Source organism: Camelus bactrianus, chromosome 17 (assembly GCF_048773025.1).
Source record: "Camelus bactrianus isolate YW-2024 breed Bactrian camel chromosome 17, ASM4877302v1, whole genome shotgun sequence".
NCBI lineage: Eukaryota > Metazoa > Chordata > Mammalia > Artiodactyla > Camelidae > Camelus > Camelus bactrianus.
Genome location: NC_133555.1, coordinates 40516121 through 40533702, shown reverse-complemented (window position 1 = coordinate 40533702; position 17582 = coordinate 40516121). Strand labels below are relative to the sequence as shown.

Sequence of the window (17582 nt, the reverse complement as noted above, 5' to 3'; positions counted from 1 at the left end):
CTAGAGGCATTTTTTTCATCACTTTGCTGACACAAAAAGGAGGGGGAAAAATCTCAGCCATCCCATTGGGCGCTTTTTTACTGTCATTATTTTTTCATTGTTGGATTCACCATCAAGTCTTCGGTTGGGCCTTCTCTAAAAACACGCCAGCCACTGAGACAAGGGGGAAATAAGATGGAAACGTTAAACACAGAGGATCGTTAGGGCCTTTGGTGGTGGTCGTTAGAATCTCTGTCTTTCAAACCACTCAGGGAGCCTGTAGTTAAGAGAGCAGGGGCCTCAAGGTTTCCACATACTATTTCTATCTTCTCTTTGCTGATTTTTCTAAAAATGTTTCTCTAGGAACGAAGGCCAAAAAGAAAGAAAGCTTAAAAGTAATCCTGGTCACCATAGGTTTTCAACCCAAAGAGAGATCTCAAGAAAGTTCCAGAATGGAACTGGTCCACTCAGTGGCACCCCATCCTTTCTTTCCTCTCTGGGTCACCCTCACATCTGCTTTACATGTCACCACACTCAGATCTCATAGGTGGTCTCCACTGCTTCGTGCAGAATGGGGGTGGGAAGCAGACACGATTGGAGAATCCTGTAAACAGAGCACAAGTCCGGCCTCTTCCTGTTCCTCCCTCGGGCCCCACAGGTGGAGCTGGGGGACATGCATGCCAGGGGGGCCAGCAAGAGGCTTTGGAATTTCCAGGTGTTATTTCCAAAGGAGACTCGTGTGCTGGGAATGACTTGGCCACAACTGCAGCAGAGTTAGGTCCCGGGCCGTCTGTGATTCACCACATCTTTCTTCTGGGTTTTAGACACAGCGCTTACCACGTTGCATTCAGGTGATGGTTTACAAAGCTGCTCTCCTGCTGGACCAGCCGGGGGCCGTGGCTGCTTTATCTCTGTGCTCCCAAAGCATGGCCTAAAGGCTGGCGCCTCTCAGGTCCTCATTATTGCACATTTCAATCTGGAAAGCATTTTGTGGGTCCCAAGACACTGCCTAGAAGCACTGGAACCAGTTGCTCTAATATGATTCCTGTTTCCATTTAAACTAAAATTTCCTTTTGACCAACATGAAGACGAGCAGGCAAGAGACAGGTTAGGTACGCCTAACTTGTAACTAGGTAGGTATGACAGTACGCAAACCTGTAAAGCCGACATCGTGCAACAAGATTTATTCTACATGCCCCCTCGAAAACTGAGTTACACCTCAAGTGTGGAGAAGCCTCCCGGTGCTTACGTAGCCCCCTGGTTGTGTTAGGTGACTGGGGAGTCATCAGCGGTGGCTTCTGCCTCCCACCCAGCAAGTATGGGTGTCATCTGCTGTCCTCAGTCCTGACTCCACGTTAGACTCACCTCCGGAGCTTTGAAACAACTCACAGTGCAGAGATCATCTTCCACCCCCTGTCACTTACTTCCGAGTCTCTGGAGGTGGGCCTGGTACAGATATCTTTTAAAGCTCTCCAGGTTATCTTAGGACGCAACCAAGACTGGGATCCTCAGTGAGAACTTCACTACAAGTCGAAGAAGATGGTTCCATCTTTAGCTCTGTCTGAGGGTACTTCGTGTCAGGATTTTGATGGTCAGAATGTGGTCTGCCGTGTGCATGGCATGTGCTCCGCTTCAGGACTCTCAGTAGAAAACTCCTTTTATCTCCACTGCATGGACCAGGGTAGTTTGCCAGAAACACACACAGCTCATTGAAGATTTATTGAGTTCACAGAGTCGTTACAGGGCACTCACCACAGGTACCCCGGGCACTGCCACCGTCCCTCCCCGGCTCTCCCCAGCTGGCTCCCTCCTCCTGCAACCTGTATCAGGTGACCAGGTGAGGCCTGAAAAGAGACCCTTTCATTTTGTCAGATAAATCCAAGATTTCTTCATTCCTTCAGCAAATGTTTATTGAACACCTGGGTGAAGAGTTGGCAGGGGGACAAGATGGGCAAGACCCTGCCGTTTCAGAGCCAGGTTCCAGTGGAGAAGTCAGATCAATACGGAAATAGATTTATAAAATATATATTTTTTATATACATATTTTATAAATGGTAATGAATGCTCACGTGGCTTACCTGAGATTCAGCATGACATTTTAAACAGCTCTTCTAAAAAGAAGCAGTACATGAAAAGATAAAAGTCACCCTTATTAATAGACTTAATCCCTAGACAGTTTGACAAATAATATGTGCTTTTATTTAGTATTGAATCAATACAATGGGAAAAATAAACCCTGCTTTTATTTATGAATATTATGTGTCTGTTTCTGACACGATTCTTGAAAAGAGCTCTGACATCTTTCACGTAGGATTTGACTGGCAGGCATGCTCTTTGAAAAGTGCTGAGTCATGCGAAATCGGAGGCTCCTCCAGCTCTTGAAAGATCTGACTTGATAGTGATCTGACTGCTGTTCTGTCAGTGCTTTCCAGAACAGTTCAGTGGCTTTCCATCCTTGGAAAAAATCCCATCATCCTAAACAGCACAGAAGCTCCCACTTATGAATTTAAAGGGACGCAGGGAGAGTTGTTTTATGAGAAGATGTATAGTCGTGCAAAACCAGAGCTTGTCTTGGTCAGCTCAGTCTCCCAAAGGTGCTTTCCGGTCTCCTCTCTCCTCACACTCCCCAGTCTCTGCAGACGGCCTCACCGCCTCCTTCGCAGGACAGACCGTGTGCCCCTCTGCATCTGATCCCCGTCACCTTCCACGAAGGTCTCAAGGTCACTCAGCCCTTCCTTCTTGCCTGTTCAGCCTCTCTCTCAGCTGGTTCCTTCCTATTGATTTGTAAACACGCCCCGTCTCTCCCGTTTCCTGAGCCCTTCCTGGACTGCGCATTTTCCTCCGCTGCCGCCCTGCCACCTCTTTTCCATCACAGGGGACACTCCAGAGGGCAGGCCGCACCCACCGCTTCCTCCTTCAACACCCACCCTGTCACTCCTCCGGGCTGTCCTCCACACAGCAGCCAGCACCCACCTGACCAGATCACCCCTGTGGAGGCTTTACTGGCTTCAGGTGGCTGTTGGGACAAAGATTGGAACACTGATGTGGCCGCGTGACCTGCGTGGTCTGCCCTCAGGTCCTCTCACCCCAGGCTCCCTCTCCTCCCTGCAGCCCAGCCCCACTGCCTCTGGTTTAGCTCTTAAGATGCACCCTGCTCTCCCCACTGCCGGTCCCTGTGCAAGCTGCTGGCTCTGCCCTGGACTTCCTCCCATCCCCACACCCCTTCGGCTGGTCACTCGCTGGCTAGGTCAGTCTTCCCTGCCGAACACTTTCCCCATCCTGTGAGCCACCCAATCAGAGTGCTCAACATACCTGTAATTTTATATTTATTTATGTAAAATATTTGGTTAGTGAATTCTCACCCACTAGACTATCAAGATTATCAAGGCAGTGAGGATTTCTGGCTTTGCTCACCCCTACACCCTAACACCCAGCCCAGGGCTGGGCACCTTCTGGGTTCCCATGGAATGGTTGCTGGGTGCATGAATGGATGCTACATACAGCCATGCCAGAGTGAAATATTTGCACTTAGATGTACAGCCTGGAAACTGAGGTGATGACTTATCCTGAAGCCTTATTTTATAAGTGAGGAAACAGAGACCCAGGAAGACGAAGTCACTTCCTTACATTCACAGAATAAGTGAACTTGAGGTCTTTTGAAAGCTTGGTCAAAAACCGCAAACACAGAATGGTATATGGTCAGACTGAGTCCCCACGACGGGCTGCACACTAACGGTCGGCTTCATGAAGGCGGCAGCCTGCTGACCCCGCTGCAGGTGCCTGCGGCAGTTCCCCTGGGGCTCCCGCACAGCAGCCCCGTGCCCACCCATCCAGGGAAGCCCGGCTGTGTTCTGTGTATCGAAGGACTGCTGCTTAGTTTGACTTGGCATCAATGACATTTCCCCCTTTTGAGCTAAGACTCGTAGACGCACATTTATTCTCTTGGTTCTATCAAACAGTGTTTTCCACCAGCATCTAATTCAACAAATTTTTTTGAGTTCCCTGTTGCCTCGGTGGTGTCTTGGACACTGTGGATACAATGCAGTGATTTAAAAAGGAAAGGGCCGTCATCCACACCTCCACATCATCAAAGATCTCATTTGGTGAATTAATATGTTAACACAGATGGTAGATCCCCAACTTAAAAAGAGCTTAGCCAACTGCTCTTTCCAGCCTGGAACTAAGACTAGGGTGTGTGTTCAACTAAGGTAAGAACAGAGAAGAGGCAGTGGGGCCTTAAGACGTCAAATGCCACGGATTACCTTGTCTCACTCTGGGTTTGTTTCTGTGAACTGCTAGTTACAGTTAACTCACTGACTAAAGGCAGCTGTTTGATGCCATGGGCAGCAGCTGAAGGCCAGCATGCAGTGTTTCATCGCCCATCCTGAGGACAGTGCTCTCATGATCACAGTTTTTCTAGTAAGGAAGTCAAGTGTCAGGTTGAGTAACTCGATCAAGATTGGACAGCTAATAACGTGCAGGTCCAGGAAATGACCTCCTCTCTCTCAGACTTCAATCTGTTTCTTCCATGTTGGATTCCATATCGAGCATCTCTGAGAAGGCTCTGGCAGAGGCTGGGGGTGGCAGCAGAGCTACACCAGGAGTCAGCATGAGAAGACAAATGTGATTGGTCAAAATGGGTAGCATTGTTGTGGAGCCCAGTGATTCCCTACCCCCGTGTGCGAGGCTAACAACCAGAGTGGGCCATGGGGGTCTGCCGGTCACTGGCTCCGTGCCTCGGGCTCACTGAGGACCTGGAATCATCTTTTATCTTCTCCATCTCTCTGTCTCTCTCTTCTAGGAGGAAGTTTTTTTGAGGCAAACCTGGAGAATGAAGGAAGTATTTCAGGCAGTGACTCAACATTTTATAGGCAGTCAGAAGGTAAGGTTGTTTAAGAGTTTACATCTAATCGGAGGTTGGAGGACTGTCACAGCCGGCCTGTGACATCCTCTGCAGCTGCCTGGCGAAATAAATGGCTTTGACTTTTGCTGGGTTGGTTTGGGAGATTTTATGATGTTTGCCAAACGTCAGTTTCTGTCCACATGTGTGCCTTTAGGAACTTAAGAAGCTTGAATTGGGTTTTTTAATTAAAGAGTTGATTAATTAATGAGTTGATATGTTTACACCTTGTCTCATTCTACAAAGAATCTGAGGCTGCTTTCAGGAGATTTGCACGTGTTAAATAATGCATGACTAGATTATAAATGGAAACGGCAGGCTGAAATCGGGGAAGGAAGACGTGGGCAAGCAGCCCTGCAGACCTCTGTTCTTGCCCCTGACGGGAGTTGGGCTCCTGGGGTTGAAACAAGAGAAATGATGAAAATTGTCACTTTCAAGTAAGAAGCAAAAATCCAGGAAGCAGCACTCTTTCAAGTACTTGGCTCCAAAAAGGATTTTGTCACCTGTGGAAGTCCTTTGACTTGGGAGCACTTCCTCCCATTTGTTGCTGTATGCAAAAAATAAGTTCACTAAATACATGACAGCATTTCAAAACAATTTTTTTTATTGGAGTATAGTTGATTTACAATGTTATGTTAGTTTCAGGTGCACAGCAAAGTGATTCAGTTCTCTACGTAGATAGCATTCTTTTTTAAAGCATGTTGGCTTGTATTTATCTCACTTTTGTGGTTTAAAACATAGGACTTAGAGACAGAGAATCCTGAATTCGAACCTCAGCTCTCGTTACTGTCTCGCTGTGTGACATCGGGCAGGTTGTTTGACCTCTCTGTGCTTCAGTTCACTCATGTATAAAATGGTGCCCCTCAATGGGTTGTTGTAAGGATCAATTGTGGTCCTGTACGTGGTTAAGCTCGGCCAGATTGGCCCGTGTTGTTGGTATTGATTTAGAGCCTAGGAAATTCTTCCATGGATTATGTATTTCTGTTAAAACCATAAGCACAGCCCTTAGAAGATTCACAAGTTTCCTCTGTCGTCACAGTGATACATATTATGCCTTAGTTTGTGCATCTAATGTATCTGAGGAAGTAGATGAAGAATCGTTACTTCCTTCTCTTGAGTCCTTTTGTCCAGACGTCTTTCAGCTGCTCCGTCTGCGGAGCTGTGCTCAGTGACGGTGGTCACGCCTTGCTCTCTGAGGTGACCTGTGGGAGGGGTCAGGGGCGGAGCCTTTCTGGCTGTGAAGGCAGCAGGCCCAGAACCTCGGATGGACATCCAGCCAAGGCAGGCACAAGGGAGAGGGGCTCTGAAGAGGTTTTCCAGAAGAAGAACCCTTGGGGTCCTTGGGAAACAGCTCAGTTATGAAGCAGGGGACCAGAGGGAGGAGGCATGAGGTAATGGAGTCGTGAGGAAAGAGGCAGCAGCTCTCAGAGAATCACAGGTCGCAGGGCAGGGATGCGACTGTCGGGCGGGAGGCACTGAGGCAGAGGAGATGGGGAGCGGCTTGTGTCCCTGGCAAGCCTGCCTGTGGAAGTGTCGCAGGGCCCCTAAAGATTGAAGCAGAAGAGCTTCAGGTGGGACAATCATTTGACTTGTCCTTGCCTTTCAGAAAGTGGTCTGTGTTCCATTTCCCGTCTAGGACATAGCATGATGGACACATTGGCTGTTGCCCTCCGGGTGGCTGAAGAGGCCATCGAGGAAGCAATTTGCAAAGCAGAAGCCTACGGGGACAGCCTGGTATGCCCGCCCCTCCCTGTGGCCACTCCTTTCCAGGGGGAGGTGTGGGTGGGGTCCCAGCTACCAGGAGAAAGTTGTCGGGAGACCGACGTCACGATAGCCTTCCTTGACGAGAGCCTTGCCCGACCTCCCCCTGCCCTGGTGGCCAGGATCCCAAAAAAGAGATCACAGCCCCCCCCCCCCCCCCAGCCACAGCTCCCTCCATTCCCCTGCCTCCCTCCACAGGACAAGCAGAACGAGGCCAGTTACCTGCGGGACCACAAGGAGGAGCTGACTGAGGAGCTGGCCACAACCATCCTGCAGAAGGTGGGTGGGCCCTGGCTTCCTGATGGCTGGAATGCGGCCCCGGCCCAGACCAGGGCCTCTGGGGAGCAGAGGAGCCACCGCTGTGGTCTTGGGCACTGTTTGTTCTGTGCCTCCTCCTTTTCGCCTTTTGTCTCTGGGGGCTAATGCACAAGATTGCCTTGCCCCGCACATGCTGAGCGTTGTGAACGTGGTTGCCTTTAGGGACTGAGCTGGTGGGTGAGGAGCCGGGAACTCAGCACTGAGTAAGCTCACTGGCTTCCTGTGTCCTAGGCTGTGTGTGTGTGTGTGTGTGTGCTTGTCTTCTCAAATAGTCTCTTGCTGGAGCAGCTCTGCCATCACCCCTGCTCCCTCCACGCCCCCAGCGACCTCACATGGTGTACCAGTTAATTACCACAGAGAAACCAACCACCCAAGAATTCGGTGGCTTTAAACAAGGATTATTCCTGTGTTCCACAGCCAACTGTCTGACCCCAAATGAGTGTCCTATCTTTCAGTTCAATTCTGACACTGACCACTCGGGGTTATTGGCACAGACCCCCCAGTTTAAGGGCTCAGCCTCACTTGACTGCCCCCACTTCAGATGCCAGTGGCAAGTCTCAGGTTTCCCCAGGTTACTGAGCTTCTGTCCAGCCTACCACAAATTCAGGGATTCCCATGACACCCCCTCAGGTTAGGTAATTTGCTAGAATAACTCACAGGACTCAGGAAAGGGCTATTACAATTACGTTTACCAGAAAGGATACAAATGAACGGCTAGATGGAGAGACACACAGGGCAACGAGGCCTGGGGGTGGCGAGGGGCATGCAGAGCTCTCTCTGTACCCACCTCCCCCAACGCACCAAAGTATGTGCCAGCCAGAAAGGCAGCCTCATGGTTTCAGAATGTTTAACTGAGGTTTCCTTAAGTAGGCATGATTGATCAAATCATTGACCACCTGACTGATCTCAGTTTCCAAGACCCGAAGCCTTTCCTGATGACATTTGGTACCTGCCCCTCCTTAGGGCTTCCAGAGGCTTCCTAAAGTCAGGATGTCCAACCAGAGACTCTGGGTTTGAGATGCAGCCCCACTGTTTATGAGTGGGGCATCCTTAACTGATAACCTCTGTGAGCCTGTTTCCTCATGTGAAAACTAGCGAGAGTTATAGGATGGAGCTCATGGAATTATTTTGAGAATTAAATGAGGTAAAGCGTATCTGATGCCAAGCACGGAGCTTGGCACGCGATACGCATTTAATAAATAGAAAAGGTTGCAAACTGTAAAGTGCTGTAGAATGTTCGTGGCTTTACGTGTGCTGTTTGACCATAAGGCAGAGCTGAAACCAGCTGGTATTCTGCTGAAACCGAGCTCTTACGTGGCGAAAACACTCCCAAAGGTGGTCCCGTTTACCCCCGTAGCACGGGAGGCCTCGCCCGTCACTTGCCCCCTTTTGTCACCGCCTCCTCCCCAGATCATAAGGAAGCAGAAGAACAAAAGTGAGCAGCACGTGGACGAGGAGCCAGAGTGGCCGCAGCCCCAGAGCTGCGGGGTGAAGGTGGCCGGCGAGGGGCCCACCGCCGCCCCGGGAGGCCTCCGAGCTTCCCCCAGCCTCTGGGTGAGTCCCCACGCGGCGCCAGCCCGCCCCCCCTCCCCCCTGGGGCCCTGGTGTGCAGGTCAGAGCCGCTTTCCCCCATGGAAGTGAGGGCCACGCTTCACATCTGGAGTGGACACGTGTCCTCCAGACAGCGCAGGGTTCCTAAAGGGCGGGGAGAGGTGGAGAGAGAGAGTTGAGCGGGGGCCTGTGCGAGAACGTGGAGGTGGGTTTCCGCGCAGAGACTCATTTAGTAAAAATAACGACATCATTCAGCTTTTGAAAAATTCATTCTGAAAAGAGTTGTACTGAGTCCCAGGAGGGGAAAACACATGGCTTTTTGACAGCCGTGTGTGTCCTTACAACTTGATAGCTTGCTTTCCTGAAACTTGAATAGTGACAGCGAGAGAATTGTCATTGGCTCTGAGCCACCAAAACGGTCACATCCAGACATGGGTGGGAAGTCCTGATATGGACAGGCCTTTCTGTTCGTCACCCCCAGTCGCGAAGCACAGTGTCCTTCCTGTGACCCCAGGGTCTGGGCCTGCTGTGTCTGCAGCGAGTCACCAAGCCCGTGAGGTCCTCTGTGTGAGGACACGGGCGTGCTCAGAAGGGAGCCGGAGAAGGGCCGGGCCTCCACGTGGAGGGGCAGCAGGGGCAGCAGGGCTGGTGTCCTGTCGGCTGCAGGCGCCCCTGGTCTTGTGTGGGACCAGGGACAGGGTGATACATGGGTGCTGTTTAAAGCTGGGGAGGCAGAGTGGAAAAGCATGAAATCATGCCTCTTGCAGCAACACGGGGGGACCTAGAGATGATCATACTGACTGAAAGACAAATACCATGTGATATCACTTAGACGTGGAACCTGAAAAATGATACAAATGAATCTATATACAAAACAGACTCGCAGACATAGAAAACAAACTTATGGTTACCAAAGGGGAAAGGGAGGGAGAGACAAATTAAGAATTTGGGATTAACAGATATAAACAGCTATATATAAAACAGATGAGCAGCAAAGATTTATCAATATCCTATAATAACCTATAACGGAGAATAATCTGAAAAATACGTGTATATATATAGCTGAATCACTTTACTGCGTACCTGAAACTAGCACAGTATTGTAAATCAACTACACTTTAAAGAAAAAAACCCTGGAACGGCAGACATGGGAACAGCACCCCGGGGTTTACCTTGCTCCTCCTGGGGGATCAGTGATACTCGCCCCTGCAAGAGCAGGTTGAAAAGCGGGTGCCCCGCACGTCCGGGAGTGCTGGGCGGCAGCGTCACCCGCGTCAACTCTCCCCGCGTCCTCACCAGCTGCCAGGTGCGTGGGGGTGACCAGGAGTATCTCTACGACTTTATCAGAGATTTAACTTCATTAAAAATCGGCAGACCCTTCCCTTGTCAACATGCTGTCAGCTTCTTTTACTGGCGTGGCACCAAGGAGAACAGAAGCAACTAGAAGTCTGTCTCTGCCCTCTGGGACCTTACAATCTGTTAGCAGAGCGCACTGGCCACGTTTCAGGGCCTCAGCACCACCTGGGGCTGGTGGCTACTTGATGAGACAGTGAAGAGAGAGATTATTTTCGTCCTCCGTGAAAGCTTTCTTACCCAGCACTGGCCTCGGGGGTGAGATGAAGAGAGAGTGAGAAACAGAGCATAAAAGCAGAAATGCTCCAGGGTGTGACCCAGCAGCCCAAGCCTCGGTCTCTGGGTGCCTGGTGCCTGGCTCTCCCGTCTTTCCACAAGCTGTTCTCACCGTGGACGCTCATCCACAGCAGCAGCCCGAGCCCCACTCCAGGGGCCCTGACTCGGGGTCTGGGCTGGAGCCTGGGTGTCTGTCCATTGGCCCTGAGCTCGTGGGTGACGCAGCAGGCCGCAGACTTAAGGAGGGTCTCTTTGTGATCTCTCAAGGGGGCGCAACCTGGCCTGCAGGCCCTGGAGGGCCCTCAGCCAGTGGCCTCCTGGCAGTGCTTCCTCCGGTATCAGGTCTCGGATGACACGAATGCTCTGGCTCAGGGAGTCACTCTGCAGAACCCCCAGAACACCCCAGGCCTCCCTACTCGGGCTTAATGGCCAAACCCAGACTCCATCCATCCCCGTTCCGACAGGATTTCTCGTCTGTTTTCCTGAAAGAAAGTTCAGTGATTGTTCTCTTTTTAATTTCCTGCCTTATTGTGTGGTTCTCTGCCAGTAGAGGGAGGGGTCAGTGTAGTCAGGCTTCCAAAGACTTAAGATGCAATATCCTAAAAGGCGCCAGTGCAGGGGTTATAATTCATCAAATGCCTGTCTCTTTGGGCGCGTGTGTATAAAAAATCATCTCTGTAATAATGTGGTGATGCTGTTGATAACGGTGATGACCACAGCAGGGGCTGGGCGTACGCTGTGCCCGGCGACCAGGGTGTGTCTCTGCCTGTCTCTGTCTCCTGTCTGTTTTCCTCAGCCTTTTCTCTCTGTGTCTTTGTCATTTTCCTCCCTCACATTTGCTCTCTCCTTTAAATGACCATAGTACAAACCTAAAGGATTTTTCATTATCGTTGTAATGATTGGGTTGAATTTAATGGCTCCACTGGACCCTAGAAATACACAGCGAAGCTAAGTCCCAGGTGTTATTCATCTGGACACTGTTATTTGTCCCTTTGCCTCGATGCTGAAAACATTTTCTCCCTGTTTTATGTCGTGGGCTCCTGTAGAGCAGAGATTATCTTGAAGCCGTGATCGGGGCCTCAGGGAGTCTCTGCCCTGGCGGTGATGATTCTCATTGCAGTCATAGCAAGAACGTATCCTCCCAAGAGATACAGCAGAACAGGGCACTGCTGCCCACACCGGGGACTCGCGGCTGCCAAGGAAGCGTTAGCAAAGGTAACTGATGATCACACTGTGGGTTTCACCTAAACCTGCAGCACCAGCCAGTTTGGATGGCAAGTCCTTCTGGGTTGGAGCATGTCCACCAGGAGTGCCCTGTCCCCAGGCTTTCAGCAAAGGCTGTCGGGGTCGTCACTGAGAGGGCATGGAAGAGCATCCCCTTGCAGCCAGGCAGACCCTGCCTCTGCCCCCACCGGCTGTGTGCTTGGGCAAGTTACTCTGCGCTGCCGCAGCTTACCCACACGCACGCGGCTGGACTGAGTGAGGGGATGGAGCTTAATAAATGCTCCTGTTTTGACTATTATTTACTGAGTGCATTCTGTGTGCTAGGCGGGGCGCTGATCCCTTTCTGTGAGGACGCTGAGGCTTTGAATAGCTGAAGTTCCTTCCGAGAGGGCTCAGAGCAAGAGGAAGAGCTGGCTCTGACCCAGCACACTCCCTATTAATGCCTGAAGAGCTAAGAGGCAGGGCCTGTTTGAAATTGTCAAGGCTTTGCTGGCAGGCTAACATTCCCGGACCCCTGGACTCCACCCACCAGGCCAGCCCCCCAGCAGAGATGTGGACCCTAGGGTGGGTGAGAGGAAGGAAAACAGAAGCTGTGAGTGGGAGTGAAAGAGTGGGTACAGAAGGCCAGCCAGGGTAATAAAGCAAATAAATTAATCAAGGTCCCAAGAGCTACAGAGGTTGAACCGACTGGCAAGTAAAAGCGTTGTGGTGGCGCCACCTCCTGGGCCATATGCTGATTGCAATGCATTTGAGGCAAACCGAGGTCTAGGTCCAAAACTGGGGCTTTTCCACCCTGACTGGAGACAGCCGGCCAGCAGTGCCTGAGACGTGTTGGAGGCAGCTTTTGGGGGCTTTTTTGTGATTGTCAAGATGTAGCTTTTTTTCCCCTAATGTGAAACAGTGGCCTGCCTGAAATAGATTATAAAAGCCTGGCATCTTCAACTCTTACGTGACAAACATAGATTCCATCTTCCCTGCTGAGACCAGAGAAGAGCTTTTCATTTCTTGGTCTTGGCTTTTGTAAGTGAGGGAGCACTTTATCCTATAGAAATGGACCCCAGCCACCTCCGACAGACACACACATACAGAAACCAAACATCGTTGGAGCCACTGCTAAGTGAAATATTAACTATTATTTCCTCCCTCTTTTAAACATGTATTCAGTGATTTACGGTGACAAGCTTGAAGTTAGAAAAATAAAAGCCAGGGTATAGAAGATGCTCGGGTGAGGTGGCAGTTTGCCCGCACCTGGCAGTGAGCCGTCAGCTTCTTGCGGCCAGACCTGTGTCTCACATCCTGCAAAGTCAGTCACTGACATGGGACCGAGGGTCACACCCAAAAAACTGTCCCTGCCTTCAAGGAGCTCACAGTCTGTGGAATAGTCGACAAGTCTGTAAGCAGAGACAGAAAGGTCATGTGGTGACACCGAAGGGGGTCTTCTCGCCACTTCAAGGTGGGAGATGTGTCAAGGATATGTCCCCCTGAATACATGGGAGTTTGCCATGGAAGGATTTTTTCCTTCATTCTGAATAAGTTCACTTGCCAACAGACTGTCAGCCGTGATCTCTGCTCTGTAATAGCCGCCTGTCATCTATCTGTCAAGGATTTTGCAGAATCATAGATGGCTTCCTGAATACCCAGCCCCAAGAAAACCTTGGTTGTTGTCAAGGGCCAGAGCTGTTCAGGTCACTAGGGACAGGATCAGTGCTTACGGAGCCCTCAGAATGACAGAACTGGTGCCCAGCTGGAGCCACTTGATGTGTGTGTGTTAGCTTGGTCTCCTCCAAGTGGGACCTTGCCCTCCGGAATGTAAGTGAGGGTGACAGCGGGCCACGGCTTCTTTGTTTCTATTGCTCCCCAGTCTTATCCAAGATGCTAGCAAGGTTAGAAAAAAAAAATAATCAGGCACTTCTGAAAATCTACCCTGTAGCCCACCCCAAACCCCACACAGTCCACAGTAAACATTCATTGATTTCCAGTTCTGTACCAGTGACCGTGCCAGGGTTGGGGATGTCACTGTGAACAAGCCATTACCTGCCCTCAGCTGCTTGCAGTCTGGTGGAGACACCAGGCGAAAAACCCAGATGTTTGCAGTAGAGTGTAATACAGCCCGGGAAGCACAGACGAAGCCCAGGACCCTCAGCCCAGCGTGGGGAGGACTGTGGCTGGCTTGAACTGAATGCACACGGCATCTCATCCAATTGACAGAATGGGGAGAGTCATTCCTCCCCAGGCTGTGCTGACCTATGACCACTGCGTTGAACAGCAGGTCTGGAGACTAACCTTACTCTCTTAATGTCATCCGGATAGGAGGCAGGTTGCCACCCTTGGTGCACAGCTAAAGGGTTCCGTATTTGTCCCGCAAACCCATCTTTCTCCTAGACTGGCCTCCAGGTCTTATAGGTGGAAGCAGAAGAGGTTTCCTATGGCTCTTTCTGAACCAGAACTGGCTGCACCACCCTCTCCAACAGAGTGTGCCGGACGCCCTCCATGTGAGGGCTGCTGGACCCTGGGTGGGCCCGCAGTGACGGGGAGGCTGAGCCTCCATCCTCAGCCGAGCCTCCATCCTCGGCCTCTCTGAGTCTTTCCTCAGACCATTAACCATTCTTTGGGCAAGGCTACATTCAGAGAGCGTTGTCTTCCCCCCAAACCCTAGTCATGAAGTTCAATTTCTCAACTAAATACTTTTTTAATTTTTAAATTTATTTATTTGTTTGTTTGTTTATTTATTTAATGGAAGTGTAGTCGATGTACAATGTTGTGTTAGTTTCTGGTGTACAGCAGTGATTCATATACACACACACAAACATACACGTTCCTTTTTATATTCTTTCTCATTAGAGGTCACTACAAGCTATTGAATATAGTTCCCTGGGTATGAAGTAGGTCCTTGTTTATTTTATATATAGTGTGTGTATCTGCAAATCTCAAACTCCCAATTTATCCCTTCCCTCCTCCCCCTGTAACCATAAATTTGTTTTCTATGTCTGTGAGTCTGTTTTGTAAATAAGTTCATTTGTGTCCTTTTTTTTTTTTTAGATTCCACATATAAGTGATATTATATGGTATCTTTCTTTCTCTTTCTGTCTTACTTCATTTAGAATGATGATCTCCAGGTCCATCCATGTTGCTGCAAGTGGCATTATTTTATTCTTTTTTATGGCTGAGTAGTATTCCATTGTATAAATATACCACAGCTTCTCTATCCAGTCATCTGTCGATGGACATTTAGGTTACTTAACATCTTGGAGCTGGTGTTTACTATTTTCCTTTTTTTATTCTCAAACACCTTTTTTGAGCTTCCACTTATTAGACATTTACTCTGTGTGTGTACAAGACAAGCTAATGTTTTCACATCTCTCAAGACATTGTCACTCAGCCAAGCTGTTGTGGAATTGGAGCCCAGGAATGGCTGAGTCCTGAGTCCAGCCTCAGCCATCCCAGGGCTCTGCCCACAGCTCCCCCAGAGATGCTCCCCTTTTGTCTCCCACTCTAAGAACCTGTGGTGGGAGAGGAAGAAAGTCACCAAGATGAGCCCATTTCTCCCCAGGAGAGAAGGCAGTGGGGCTGGTGGCGTTGAGGTCCGCCAGCAGGTGGCGCCAGACTGCTTGGGGCCTGAGTCAGATCAGTACTTTGCTTCATTTTATAGTCAAAGATACTTTCCGTGGCTTGACCCTTTCCTTCCTCAGTTTCATCGATATAAAAAGAGCAAAGCAAATCACCAGTGCAAGAGAATGCCTTCATTAAACGACAAAGGAGAAAATTGGTTTCTTTCTGTTTGATGAAATTCCCTATATAGAACATTTGAGCTTCAAATTCTCCCTGTAACACCTGTAACAATTAAATGATACAGTTCAAACATGCATCCCGTCGGTCCTTTGAAATCTCATCTCTACCACTTGTCCTTAGGTTAGCGTTTACTTTCCTTTCTTTAAATGGGAACATGTTGCAGTCGCCCTCAGGTGTGGACTGAGCAGCCTCGGCACACCTGACTGTTGTAGCATTTAATGCTGTGCTTTCTCCTCTCGCTGCTGAAACGCTCAGGCATGGAGGTCTTTGAAGGGACGATGCTGTCATTTTCTTCACGCACAGTTGGCCGTAAGAAACTGTGGCTGGGAGGATGGCTGGAAAAGCAGGAGCTGGGTGAGGAGTGCCATCAGCCGTGTCTTCTCCACGCCGTGGGGCGCCGGCCGGCTCTGAAGGCACCCCTCCTGGTGGCCGTGCGTCACCAGTTCGCCCCTTCCTCTCTTTTCTTTCCACAGCGGTCCCAGTCTGCGTTCTCACTCAGCAGAGAAGATGCCCTGAGGACCTCTTCGCCGGAGGCTGCAGCCAGGCCACCGAGGGACCAGCAGCCGAGGGAGGAGGCGGCGTTGCCCAGCTGGAAGAGCATGGACAGGCTGGACGAGACAAGTGAGCGCTCTGGGCGGCATCTGCGTGGCCTGTGGGTTTCACAGACGCTGTTCTGTGGCCACTCAGCCCTTCCTCCCATCGGGCTGAGTTGGGGGTGTGCCTGTTTGGGGCAGCTGCGCTGCCAGGTCACGAGGCCTCCTGCACCGCACACAGTCTGTGATGTGGTCGTGTTTCCCACGTGCACGTGGGCAGTTTTCCTGCTGAGACCTGTGGGGCTCCAGGGCCAGTGTGCCCAGCCCCACTTCAGCTGTCTGTGGTGCACAGACTAGGAGGAGCTGTCTTATGTAGTCCAGGACCCCCACTGCAACCTAGCAGGCATTCATGTCAGCCTTCAGAGGGGTTTGGGTCCCAGCATTGGTCACTTTTCAGAGTATCCTTTCTGAAACCTGACGTATGACTTAGGGTAACACTGGCTGCTCTAACACGTAAACCAGACATTTAGGTGGCTTAATGCAGTAGTTTTATTTCTCATCACACAACAGTGCTGTGCAGTGTCCTGGCCGTGGGAGGCCTCCAGAGGCCCCAGGCTCCTTCTGCCTTGTGGCTCTGTAGTTATCTAGGGCCTCTGAGTCTTCTGCTGGGTCATTCACATCGGCCAGCAGGCGGAGGAAGAGAGAGTGAGGAAGACAGGGCACCTGCTCCCGAACCACCTCAGCAGGGAAACGGCACTCATCGCTTTCACTCCCCTTCCATGAGCAAGAGCTAGTCACGTGGCCCCACCTGGACGCAGAGGGCCCTGGGAAACATAGTCCCAGCCAGGCAAATGCATCCCAGTAGCATCACTCGGCCATGACAGGCGCCAGGTGCAGGGTCTTTGCTGGGCAGCTGGCGTCCCTGCCACAGCTGAGGATGGTATGCTGCCCACTCTTCCCTCTCCTGGTCCTAGACTATCCCGTCTCTATGCAGGGCAGTGAACTCGCCTCTCCAGAAACTCCTCAACGTCTGCAACACACAGTCCTTTATAAAGCTGTCTAGTCAGGCAATCCCTCATAATGAGGAGGCTCAAATTAGCGGAGTCACTTTCCCGAAGTCACACATCCGAAGGCTGTGAGGTGCTTGGGGCCACGTGGGTAACCGCCGAGGGCTGTGGAGCCCCATGCTCAGGCCAGCTAGTCTCCTGGGCCCCGCGACTGACTGTCCGAGGAAAGGTGCTCGCCCTGCCCCCGCACAGTCGGCTCCCTTCCTCGCCCGGGTGTGTGTACCGGCAGTGGGAGCTGGCACCTCGTGCTCCCGAGAGGAAACCACTAACGGTACTCTCTGCCCGTGTCCTCCGTCAGCTTAGGCCCCGTTCCTGGACGACAGCAACAAATCTGCAGCAAAATATTCATTTTAGAAATACCCTTTTAAAGGTCGTGCTATCATTTCTTCTCAGTAAGGGAAAAGGTTGAACTAACAGCTATAGAAACAAATTCCATCATTACTCCAGTGCAAAGAATCGAAAAACATTAAATATGTTTTAACAGTCATTCTACAGATTTTCCAAGAGACATCATTTCCTTGTTAACTTTTTAGTACGTGCCAGTAGAAACTAGAGATTCTGTGAGCACATGACATTTTCTTTACTTACTGTATATGTTTTTGCTTTTTTAAGTGCGTTTTTCTCTTCTAGATCTGCTTTTCTTTCTCCTGGCTGCCAAACACAGCCATATCCATTCATTCGTTCATTCATCATTCGTCCATTCATTCATATTCTTTCTTTCTTTCTCTCTTTATCTCTCAGTTTTCAGGAACTGAATATCCCCACCGAAAAGGGACTCTGATTCCACGGGGCTTATGAGAATATCACATGTAGCTCCTCAGTAAACAGTAG

The 17582-nt window shown here is 50.4% G+C and overlaps 1 protein-coding gene across 2 annotated transcripts in view; it reads left to right on the top strand.

Annotated features, from left to right (window-relative positions):
- MYRIP (myosin VIIA and Rab interacting protein) overlaps positions 1-17582 on the top strand; it is a 153702-nt gene that overhangs the window by 98717 nt on the left and 37403 nt on the right. For both annotated transcript variants that reach the window (XM_074345166.1, XM_074345167.1), the window contains 5 exons: positions 4781-4861; positions 6516-6613; positions 6839-6919; positions 8369-8512; positions 15625-15772. In XM_074345166.1, the coding sequence (XP_074201267.1) occupies positions 4781-4861; positions 6516-6613; positions 6839-6919; positions 8369-8512; positions 15625-15772 (552 nt within the window). The remainder of the gene's footprint in view (positions 1-4780; positions 4862-6515; positions 6614-6838; positions 6920-8368; positions 8513-15624; positions 15773-17582) is intronic.